This window comes from Anser brachyrhynchus (assembly GCF_964034855.1).
Source record: "Anser brachyrhynchus genome assembly, chromosome: 2".
Lineage (NCBI taxonomy): Eukaryota > Metazoa > Chordata > Aves > Anseriformes > Anatidae > Anser > Anser brachyrhynchus.
In genome coordinates, this window is record NC_137695.1 from 6,478,686 (window position 1) to 6,490,865 (window position 12,180).

Sequence of the window (12,180 nt, forward strand, 5' to 3'; positions counted from 1 at the left end):
AGAACAGAAATCCTATTGATAACCAGTGATACACCAGCTCTTAAGACCTTAAATCAGCTCTAAATATCGGATTGAAACTCTTTTATCTCTTAAACTCTTTAAAAGGTATTACTTAAGATACTTGTAAAATGAGAACTGGAAATGAATTCTTAACCACTTGCACTTGCCAACCAGGAACACAGAGTACAAATCTGAGCCTGTGTGTAATACTTGGTTTTGCATGTTTGGAGTGAGTCTTCCTTTTCTCTTGGGACACTTTTGAAAGGTCCCTACTTTCAGAATAGGCCACTGTCTGCTAAGTGCTATCAACTGGCAAAAAAAAAAACACCAAAATGTGTAATCTGCCAGCCTGTTAGGACATAAATATTTTTATCCTAAAAAGGGGAAAAAAAAGAAAAAAAGAAAAAAAAATGGGGGTAATTCAAGGGTCTTCCTCTAAGTTGTGAGTCATTTTAAGTGTTCCCTTGTCATATAACTCAGTGTGCACTGACTGTTATTTTACTGCTTGTGACTTAGAGCTTGAGGAATCACACCAGAAATGTCCTCCGTGCTGGAACCACTTTGCTGTTAAATTTCTCATTTGGGATTGCTGCCCGTTTTGGCTTTTAATCAAGAAATTTGTCAAGTTTGTGGTAATGGACCCATTTACCGACCTCACCATCACTCTCTGCATTGTGCTGAACACACTCTTCATGGCCTTGGAGCACTATAAGATGACGAAGGAGTTTGACCACATGCTTTACATAGGCAATTTGGTAAGTGAATGCAAAGGTGAAATACCGTCTGAGGAGTGTGTTTGCTGCTTTTTAAAGTTTTGGCTTAGGCCTTGGGAAGACCTGCTTTTAAAATGCTGTCAGCATCGCTTTGCTTATGTCATATCAAGGGCACACACAGTCATGTCTCCTCGGGGTGAGGAGGATCAAAGGAAGGACAAGAACCTATTTTCATTAAACTACTACATTGTAATGTTATTGGTAACCACAAAAGCCATGTTTCTGGGCTGTTTCCAGTAGGTTTCTTGTCTGTATCAGTTTAAGGATATGAGATGAGGGAAAGGTTAATGAGGTTTATTTGTGATTTCTGTAAAAGCAATGCTAGGGAAGCAGCTCTTGATGTCTAATAGTCAATTTTAAGTTAAAAATGCTATAGAAAAACAAGGCAAGATCATGGAAGGAAAAGTAGTTTGGGTAGATATCAATGTAGGAAGGTGCCTATGGTATATCTGCTGTGTCCCACTGCTTTTGTGCAGCTGTGTGCGATAGGAGCTGTGCAGAGCCCAGGGCAGAGGGGACACACAGCAACGCTCTCTGAGCAGTGCTCCGAGGGGAAGCTCCTAACATGCAGGCTGGAGCAGCTGGGGAGAGCTGCAAGGTAAGCAGAGACTGCTCTTCTCCAAGGAAAAGCAGAGTGACAGATCCCCAACCAAGCTGCAGGGACAGCAGAAAAGCCTTTCCAGGGGCAATGCGGTACAATTTGTTAACCCACGGGGGCCGCTGAAATCTTGCAATCACTACAAAACCAAAGCTTTTTCTTTGTCTTTCTCTGAGTTTATGTTTAAAAGGTACTGTGTTTTATTGCTTTAAAACTTAGTGTTTAAAAATCCTTTTAATTTTAGAAGAATTAGTACTGGAAAAGGCACGGGCTATTTAGCTATGATTTGGCTGAACTGCCCCTAACGTCTGGTGGTAGAAGCTGAGATTTACTCTAGGACCAAAAGAAAGTCTGGAATACCTGGGAAGGTGGACCCTGCTAAATCTGAATTCAAGAAGCTCACAGTAGAGATGAGAAAAACCCTTTATTTCTATTTAAAAAAAAAAAAAAAGGAAAGAAAAAAAAAAAAAAACTTTGTTCCCCCAAGGTGGGATTCACTTTGCCTAACCTGGGATATTTGAGCGTAGGAGTGTCTGTCTGAGCTGGTTGCCTTTAAAGTCAATGGAGGGAAATGGACAATTTTAAGGCACAATTAACCTGATGTTTTTAAGACATTTACTTTCGGATAAGGTGAACTGTGCCCTGGAGGCCACCGACTGCAGTGGCCATCGACTATAGTGGGAGTATGCAGAGACACTGCAGATGTCATGTCTGCATTGAGATGCATCCTATACTGGCAGGTTTAGGTGGGTAGTAGCAATAATCAGACTTTTTGTATCAGCCCTACCTAGCATATGTGGTATAGCACCCGTTAGTGGTGGGTTTCTTTTGTGTTTTTTTGTTGTTGTTGTTTTTTTCTTTTTCACTGGTCATTATTCTTAGCTCTAGGCCTCCTCAAGCAAGTTGAGGTTCTCCTAGGCTGTGGGACCTGTCTCTAGTTTTTCAGCTGCTGTGTCCTGGTAAATCTCCCTCTGTTGTTATGCTAGGCAAAAACATGGATCTCCTTTCCTTGCTCCAAACCCACATTATTTCCCTCGGTGATAAGCCGTAAATAAGGGTAGCTTGGAAAATCACCCCTCAGGACTGCACCCAGCTCCTCTTTGCAGCCAGCCCTTATGTGGGGATGTTGCTCAACAATTTGTGGCCTTTTCAGATGACGAAAAAAGCACCTTTGGACCCAGCATCATCCCTCAGAGCAGGTGGCAATGCTGCTGTATCCCCCTCTGGCTTGTCAATGTGCACGCTTCTTGTTCTGCTCTTTGCCAGACCACGGGCAGTGAAACCCCAGCCCCTGGCATCCCTCCTGCCCACATGGCTCCGGCAGACCTGAGTGGGGCTGCGCCAGCTGCCAGCAAGGCTGGTGGAAATGGAGATGATGAGCAGAGGGCAGGGGAAAATTGCAAAGGAAATTTCGTGAAGTATTGCCCCCCAAACACGCGTCTCCCCCTGTGTTTCTCAGCACCACTTAGAGCTAATTTTGATTTGTGTTACCTTAACACACAAATTTGTGTTACCTTAACACAAATCAACATTTTTTTGTGTGTGTAAAATAAGCAAAACAGCCTGCTACTTCAGTAGGCAGTTGGCCCCAGGCTACCCATCCCCTGAGATTCCAGGATGTGTCGGTGGGAGGCTCCCCCCCCCCAGCAGATTTTACTAAACCCCTGCATAACAGGAATGATTTTGAGTAGAGCAGGTCAGAGGAAGGTAATTCCATTTTGCGGAGGATTTCGCAAAGTCATTTGTAATGAGAATTGAGCGATTTTTTGCAATTTCCCATGAAAGGGAGGGCAGCCCCGGCTCCAGGGCAGGCTGCCAGGTGCCTGCTTCCCCTCAGCCACCGACTGCCAGAGCTTCCCCTGCCCTAGTGCCGAGCGGCTGCGCTCCTGCCATCCCATCCACCCCTCGCTGAGCAATTACACGAGCATTAGGTGGGTGAAGATATTAAAAAGGGCAGATCTTTGGCATTTTTTCCTCAAAATAAGTGTTTCTGGAAGAAATGAGAGTGGAATAGGAATTTGCTGTCTCCGAGAGTAATTCTTCGTCTGGCTGCTAGGAGCTGGAGACCTGCTTTGATGGCACCATCTCCATCGTGCGGTTGTGTGGCACCTGCTGCCTTCAAGCTCCTTTAGCTCATCCCTGACAGGAGCCAACATTTTAAAATCCCATCACAAGGCCTCAAAAGCACATGCACATCTTCACGTTTCAGCTTCCTGTGCAGTGCCACTGCTGAAGAAAGAGTGAGATTTTCCCAATTTTTGTTTTCCTTTAGAAACTGAGATGCCATTATCCAATATTAGAACCCGAGTGGCTGAAATGATAGTTAAAAGAGGTTGTTTTCTTAAAGACAACATCCTCCAAATCGGCAGTGGCATATTTATAACCATAGCCAGTGGGATGTTGAGTTGCTCTTTTTCTTCCCAGCCTTTATCGCACTCAGCATCCAGCCTCTCGTACGAGCACAATAGCTGGTTACCAGGTGCTGACAATTTGATGACCACCATTTGAAATTCGTCGCTGGTGCACGTACGCGACTCCGGATGCCTTTAGGAAGGCTCAGACATTTTCCTATCTTACTGTGACATTTCCCGCTCAGAAGGCTATTGATTAAAATGATTCAGGCAAAGAAAGTGATCCTCCTGAGTCATTTCCCAGCAAGATGGTTGCATAATGTAGGCAGCATGGTGGTCGTGGGTTTCGAGGCAGTCCCCTGGATACAACTTCATAGCTGTCCAGTTTGGGCTTGTTCGCTGTCCTTAGGGAAACTGGGGTGTTCTGGTGGGAATCTCTGGTATCTCTAGCCACTGTGACTCAGAAATTGTTGGTTGGTTAGAAGTCAGAGACAGGCTGTTTCGCTGGGTTCTTGGTGTGCGGCATTGACAGGATGACAGTCCAAGGTATTATTTTCCTGATAAGGGGAAGGTATTTTGCTTAAGGAGTTGTGTGAAATAGCTGCTTGGAAGAACTCATCTATTCAGTCCTGAAGCATTGCAGAGTAAAAGTCAAACCTTCAAATGCAGGCTATGATCCTTTATTTTTTTTTCCCTAATACCTTAATTATATATCCTTAACTTTTCCCTTCCACACCACGTTGAGTTTCTTAGTCTTGTTGCATAGAGCTGATCGCTTGTGTTGGGACAGCTCTTCAGACACTCATCTTATAGGGTAGAAAGCATTTCTCCTTGAGTGTAGGTTACTGATACGTCAGCTCTGGGGTCCCCCCTTTTTCTGACCTACACAGTGCATTGATATTGGCTGTTTCATGGAAAACCATGTGCCTTGATATATAAGTGGAACTTTTCAGAACCCAAAGATCTGTGTACCTTGTGCTGGGACTGGGAATGGAAATAAAACAGTATGTGTACAACAATGTGCCCACATTTTCTCATTTTAAGCTGACTGTTGGGTGTTTAAATGGGTGCTTAAGGAGGGCATATGAGAGGACAAGATCTGGTTCTCTTAACAGATTTCTGCAAAGCATCCAAAACTTAATTTACTGTCAGCAGCCTTCCCTTCTCCACTCTCTCTGCCTCATAGGTAATATTTATACGTTGTTTTAAAGAAAAATGTTCCAATTAAAAGCTCTACCATATGACATTTGAACCGGGTCATAAATAAGCAATGTGTTCTCAAGATGTTGTGAAAAGAAAACTGCTGTGACTATTTGTAAAAAAATAAACAAAAAATACTAGGGCTCACATTAGGGTTTCTAATCGCTTTCACTGCCAGCAGTAACCTCAGAATGGCTGGATGCTCTTGCTGTCCTGGTATTAATAATAACAACATAAAAAGGGATAATACAGCCAGTACATGGCAGCCCAAATACCTCTTTAACACTCCCACTCCATTCATTCAGGTTTCTCCACTGAAATAAATAGATTTAACCTTTATAAAAGGCACCTTTACGCTTTCTTTTTTACCACTGAGACTCTGCAGACGACAGAAGGCGATGGAAACGTCCATCCCTGTCAAGAGCTTGAACCCAGATGTCGCTGTGTGCTTACAGCGCTATCAAGCATCGTGGTGAAAAGACCAGACAAAGCCAGTGCTGTAACAGTGATAAAAAATCAGCTGTGAAAAATGAAGTATTTGCTTGTAAAATGTTTTTGGCTTTCTGCTGTGTTCACCTGTATCTGTGGAGTCTGCAAGAAAGGAGGGATGCTTAGAAGGCTGTTTTCACTTTGTATTTTCTTTCTGCAGGTCTTCACTGGGATTTTTACAGCAGAAATGATCTTCAAAGTAATTGCCCTTGACCCCTACTACTATTTTCAGCAGGGCTGGAACATCTTTGACAGCATAATTGTTATACTGAGCCTGATGGAACTGGGTTTATCCAGCATGGGAAACCTGTCTGTTTTACGCTCCTTTCGACTGGTAATGGTCTTATTCTGCTTTTACCCCTCTCCGTGCATTAAGTATAAACTCTGACATGAACACAACATATTTTCTTAAAAATGCATCCACCGATAAAGACTTTAATTGCTGCAAACCAGTGAACAGTACGTGACACTAATTATAGACTGCGGGATAAATGGAATTGTTCCAGATTTACATCAGGGTAAATGAGAACATAATTTGATTCCTTCTAGCTGTGCCAGGTACTTGTAGCACACTTAAAATGTTTGAGATCCAATTTGTAATAAAAATCTGCCATTTTATACCTGTACACCTGTTAGCACAATCAGCAGATAATTGATAGCCCACGAAATGCAAGAGCTAGTAACATGTCGTTTTGGAAGTTGTTATTCCAAAATTATATTATAAACATGCCACCATTCTTTTAAATGTTGTCAAAAGAAAATGTCTTTGAATTATTCACAGAGTGATTTTTTTTTTCTAGAACTGATCAGCATAACACAGCATCTGTCTTTCATGGAACTCCTTTGCTGTCAGCTCCTTTGTTATGCAGGGGATAGTGGCATTCGATTAATGAGAGACTGTCGGCATATTGGAACAGAAAAGTAGTTTCCTTGCCAGCCTGACATTTGTGTTGCACTTCATGTACCAGGATGTCCATGCTAATCATTCTGGCCATGATATGGCTTCATAACTTGAAAGACCAGGAAAATAAGCCCTTATGGCTACATTTAGTGGAAGACTTTTCTTTTTCCTTTCCAAAATTCTCTGCGCTGCTCAAAAATGCAAATTTTTTGCTGCTGCTGCTGCTGGGTCCTGAGAGTCTCCTGTCATTTTATGAGCAATGCCTCTTCAATGGTGTTGAAATTAAACCTTCAGTTGAAAACACAGCGCAAGGAGTAGGAACCATTTACATCCTTAAAATAGGTCTTAAGTGGGATGTGGGTTGTGCCCAGACTGTGGGATCCTCGGCACAGAGGTGATTTTCACCCTGGGAGCTAACAGCATTGGGCTGAGGCTTGCTCTGAAACACGGAGGAATTGCTTCTCCCTTTGCAGGACCAAACCCTAGCCCCCTTCCCCCAGACGTCTGTCAGGCTGTTTAATTTGAGGTGGAAAAGCAACATAAAACAAAATATTGATACCTGAGAGTTCCTCCTTCCATCCCCTCCACACCATGATGTCAGGGAGCTGAGCCTCTAAAAGCACATCTGCCTAACAAGGCAAGAGCACAGCCCTTGAATGCTTAATTCTCATCCAAGAAGCACAACTGATATTTTATTGATAGACATAGTGAGGCTAACGGGAAGTGTGGCTAAAATCCCCTTGTACTGTGGCATTTAACGTGTTTCACGTGTTTTAACCACTTTAATAATTCATCAGCTGAAGTGTCTGTTGCTTCTGTGAACTGACACTGTTGTTTATGTTTTGTTCACAGCTGCGAGTCTTCAAATTGGCAAAGTCCTGGCCGACCTTAAATACGCTCATTAAAATCATCGGGAATTCAGTGGGTGCCCTTGGGAACCTCACCCTCGTGCTGGCAATCATCGTCTTTATTTTTGCCGTGGTAGGAATGCAGCTTTTTGGGAAAAGTTACATGGACAATGTCAAGAAGATAAGCACTACCGGCAATTTGCCACGGTGGCACATGAATGATTTCTTCCATTCGTTCCTCATTATCTTCCGAATCCTGTGCGGGGAGTGGATCGAGACCATGTGGGACTGCATGGAAGTGGCTGGGCAGCCCCTGTGCCTTCTCGTCTTCTTGTTGGTCATGGTGATAGGAAACCTCGTGGTGAGTTGTCCAGATGGTTGCTTCTCCCTTTCCTGTTGGGTGTGTGCAAATGGACACCTTTTTATCCAGAAACTGCAAAGCTCATGTTGTTCTGAGGCTTTAATTTGCTGAATCGGGGTCTCACCCAGAGACACCTGTTTACATCCCAAGTACAAAATTGGTAGCATTGCATTGCTAATTAGGAATGGAGGCTTATGTTGTTGCAGAAGAACAGGTAATGTGTTAGTAGAAAAAAGGCACATAGGCTTGTTATAATGATTTAATTCCTTAAGGCATTCATGGGACTTAAGAGATTCCGGATCTCTTTTCAGGAGTGAATATCACCTTAACTGTCACCACATCAGAAGATATTTTTATTTCTCTTCATTTTTGGTCTAGAACAGCTAGCATGGTGTCTTTGAGTGGAGTTTCAAATGTGTTTAGCCTGCATGTTCTAGGAAGCTGCAGGTTATGTTTACAGTAAAGTCACTTGCTCGCTTGCTTTTTTAATAGAGTATCCCATAAGCATGGCTTACATAAGCTCTGAACCTATTAAGGCTGAATTGTATTTCCCTGTTGACATCTTATGGAGCGCTTTGCTGGCTTGCAGTCATTGTGGAAATGTTTCGCCCGTTCAGCTTACAGAGCATCTTTGACATTGTGGCTCTAATGGGCTTACTGTTTATGTAGTGAGTTGTTTAATAGTAGATGCAGCTATAAAAATGTTGGGTTTTGCTGCCGATTGCTTTTAGTGGTTATTTTGCTTTTAAGTACCCAGTGTTTTGGTTCTCAGCTCCTGGGATAGAAAAGTTCCTGAAGGGGTTTATTTAAAAAAACAAAGAACATAATTTTGTGATTATATCAAATTTTAACAATTAGATTTTCACTGAAAATACTATTTGCAAGGGGAAACTACAGTTTCTAGTGTTGTTTTTTTAATATATATAAGTCAAAAGATTAAGTTATGATTACTCAGAAAGTGGCAGAATATTTTTTTCCCTAACTTCATCTTTCTGTGTGTTTCTCATGCATAACTAGAAGATTTGGGGCCAATTATGACTTTCTGCACTTTTGGTGGAATTTAGCCTAAATTCAGATATTTAATCTCCCCCTACTATTAGTCAATGGATTCTGTATATGATAATGAAACCTGAAAATAATTCTGGGAAATTCTGGAGAAAATGTTATCATTTGAAATATTAGTGGATTACTCAGTGAACTTGCAACATCTGATTCCCTTAGAAATTAAAATTCATCAATTGCATAGGGATTGTTAAATATGAAATCTGATTCAGAGGAGATTGCACTAACATCTGCATATATTTAAACTCCCATGCTCAAAAAAGACAGTCTGAGATGTAAAACCAGATACTGAAAAACTCTGTCAGCATGGATAATCTGAAGTTACTGGTCAGCTGAAAGCAAAAATGCTAGCTTTATACTTTTCAGCCAGCAGTTCTGTAAGCATGCAGCAAAGGCTGGTGAATAGGAGTGATTATAGGAATAAGAGTAAAGCTCTCAGGGTGGAAAACAAAACAAAATAAAAAGATCCATAGGTCTGACAGGACTGGGCAAATAGGAAAAGAACAACAGATTCTGAATCAGGAGACTCATCGAGTGCCAACCACATTACATGGAGATTTCATGATGCTAATTAGCAGGTAGAAAGAAGGTCTCTCCTGACACCATCAAGTCTTGGTTTCTTCAGTGAGAGTGGACTGAAATCACAAACTCACTTATTTGCTGAAGAGCATCAGACAAAAGTTCAGTAGCCAAAAAGCACTACCAGCTCTCTAACATAAGAAGACTTGAGATCTAAATTTTTACATATAACTCTGGTGTGTTCTGTGCCAGGCTTTCTCTTTTAACCTGCTGAGTTCTTTGTTCCTCCCCTGAGTTTGAAGAGTCAGTTTGGAGATGAACACTATTATCCTGAGGTTGTATCTCATTTGGACCGCTAACTCTTTCTTGGTCTCTGCAGGCATGGAGGAAATCCTACATCATTTTCCCCTGTGTAGCATATGTGCACGCTCATATCAATTGAATACATTTACCTGTCACATATACTACTACTTCTGGTAGTATCTGTGGATACTTTGTCCAATGCAAATCTATGCATTTCAGACCTGTTTTTTTAACTTCTCCAAGATCTTTCAAGCTCTGTATTTTTTTTTTTTTTTCCTGAAAATTGGGATGGGAAGAGTTACAAGCATTGTGATTCTGTGATAAGCTCAGTGATTTGGTCTGCAGATCTTATCGAGCCTCACTAACAGAAATTCAAAGGAATGGTGGAAGAAAAGCATGGAAAATTAGTAAGTGCCCTGGGCAACTTCATGTTACAGAGCAGTCGAGCTGCTGAAAGGAATTTTAGTAAGTCTTAAGTCTTTGGTTGGAATTCATATATCCCAAAAATGTCTTGGACCATGGCAGTGCCACATGCAACAATGTATGCTGATGGTCAGCTGATATTTGAATTATCCTCAAAGAACTGAACTTTACAGAATAGTTGGAAAATTACGTGCTGTGTAACTAGCTAGCACAATAATACTGCTGCTATCATCAGATGGCATTTTTAGAGTCATTGAAGCGGCTTTGGAAGGTAAAGTCAAACCAGGGGAATGATAAAATAGTCTCTCTCTCGTGTATAAGAGCTTTTGAAATTGCTAACTGAATAATTATGCTTACTGTTAAGTTTTATAAAGACTAAACATATTTCCTGTGTACGTTTATGTTACTGAGGTTAATAAGGAAAATAACTGAGACAAGAATTATTAAGAAGATGTAGGGGAGTTTGGGTAGTGAGACAGCCCCTGCTGCCCTCGCTCTGCAGGGTCAGCCGATGTGACACCAGCCACTTCTCAGGGGACAGCTGCATGCAATGGCTGGGGACTACTACTGCACTAATGACGTGCATGTATAAAACTGACACTCCAATCACAGAAAGAACAACCTTCCAACCTCTCTGCGTGCTCCTGACGTACAATGGCCAAACCACCCTTTCATTCTTCTCCCTGCTGCCTGGATGAAGCCAGTTCTACCAGCTCCTACCCGCATGCCACTGTGTAAATCTGTGCCCATCTGCCTGGGGTCATAAGCATGCCAGGACGTGCAGTCCATAACAAGGGAAGATCTTCAGGGTTTTACTAGAATTAAAGTTGAAACAGAAGACTTAAAGTGCCCTTTTAGGATCAGCCTTAGGCTTTTTTTTTTTGTCCAATAATGATGCTATTCACCCAGAAAATATTGATGACATTTTCTTAGAACACACAGTTAGAAAGCATCACCAGTTTCTAGTGTACCCAGCTATCCTACAGGAAGGATTACATAACTGCTAGCATTGAATTAATGTATGATGCATGAAATTATGAAAAACAAAGTGGAAGGTCATGCACTCAGCCCTATTTAAGAATTTATGTTATGACCAAGTAGCTTATCAACAGGAAATGTTTGAGGGGATAATAAAAATATACGTATCTGAGATAACTGCGTGGACTGCCTTTGTAGTCGGACCTGGTCAATGGAGTCCATGAAGTCATAAATTATCTTAACCAAAAAGACATCTAAAATACATCAGATTAAATAGACCCTAAAAGTACCTATTTCAGTCCCTGAAATCTTGGGAAGCTAACTCAGCTGTAGACACCCACATGTACTTACCATTCTGGTTGACTGAGCCAACAACATAGCGCACCCGTTAGAGAGGTAAATGCAATTCTAATATGTGTCAGGAACGGTAATTACAGAGGAAAAAGGAGAGTATCAGTGCTGTTTTGCAGTGCTCTGCAGCACTGGGCATGCAATGTATTCCGTTAATGACTGATACTCAAGACAGATTAAGTCAAACTGGGAAAAGCACAGGAATATTAAGTTGATGAGGGAAATGCAGAACTAAGCAGGGCTGAGAGTGATTTTAGTTACAGGACATAGCTCATCCCAAAACAGAGAAGGATAAATCACTCATAGGTGCTTGCAGAAAAGGAGATGATGTTATCTGGCAGGACTTCCCAGCAGCCTGTGAGATGGAGCTTGTTTCTGAAGGAAACAACACAAGTAGCCTGTCAGCAGGGGGGTTGACTTGATGACCCAAGAGGACCTTGCAGTCCTGTTTCCCCATGATAATTCGAGTGCCTGCCAGCGGAGCTGCTCAGCATGATTTGGATGAGATTTGAAGTGGCCTGCTTTAGTTAAACCCAATAGAATCTTGTCTCTAAAAAATTTGGATGCCCTGGAGCCTGTCCTTTTATACCACTTCCACATCTTTGGAAGCCTTAATGGATATTTCTTCTGTTTTAACATGGCCCATGACTGTGATACATAGAAACCTGGAAATGTCACATTCTTGGAAAATAGCAGTTTTTCCTTCCGTGCATTCTTTTACTACAAGTCAGTGTAGGATGGTTCCTTGAAGAGGTGTTCTGAGAAAGTGCCGCTAAATTTCCGTCTGGTTAAAATCTGTGGATTCCCAAACCGAGAAGATGCCCAAAAAAATGAGTAGGTCTCTTTTACCACCATTTCAATATTTAACAACCAAGGTTTGCTGGTAAAATGGCATATCACCGAAGCAGTTCTGTCAGTCAGGTCTCCGCAGTGTCAGGTGTCTGCAGCAAGGCAAGAGAGAAAGAAATCTAGCTACAGGGAACGTAAGCAAATTGTAATTTCTTACTATTTCCAATTCTGCAT

The 12,180-nt window shown here is 41.9% G+C and overlaps 1 protein-coding gene across 12 annotated transcripts in view; it reads left to right on the plus strand.

Moving 5' to 3' along the window:
* LOC308189258 (sodium channel protein type 5 subunit alpha-like) overlaps positions 1–12,180 on the plus strand; it is a 208,839-nt gene that overhangs the window by 109,611 nt on the left and 87,048 nt on the right. For all 12 annotated transcript variants that reach the window (XM_080579061.1, XM_080579056.1, XM_080579062.1 and 9 more), the window contains 3 exons: positions 517–755; positions 5,572–5,745; positions 7,165–7,521. In XM_080579061.1, coding sequence (XP_080435187.1) covers positions 517–755; positions 5,572–5,745; positions 7,165–7,521 — 770 coding nt within the window. The remainder of the gene's footprint in view (positions 1–516; positions 756–5,571; positions 5,746–7,164; positions 7,522–12,180) is intronic.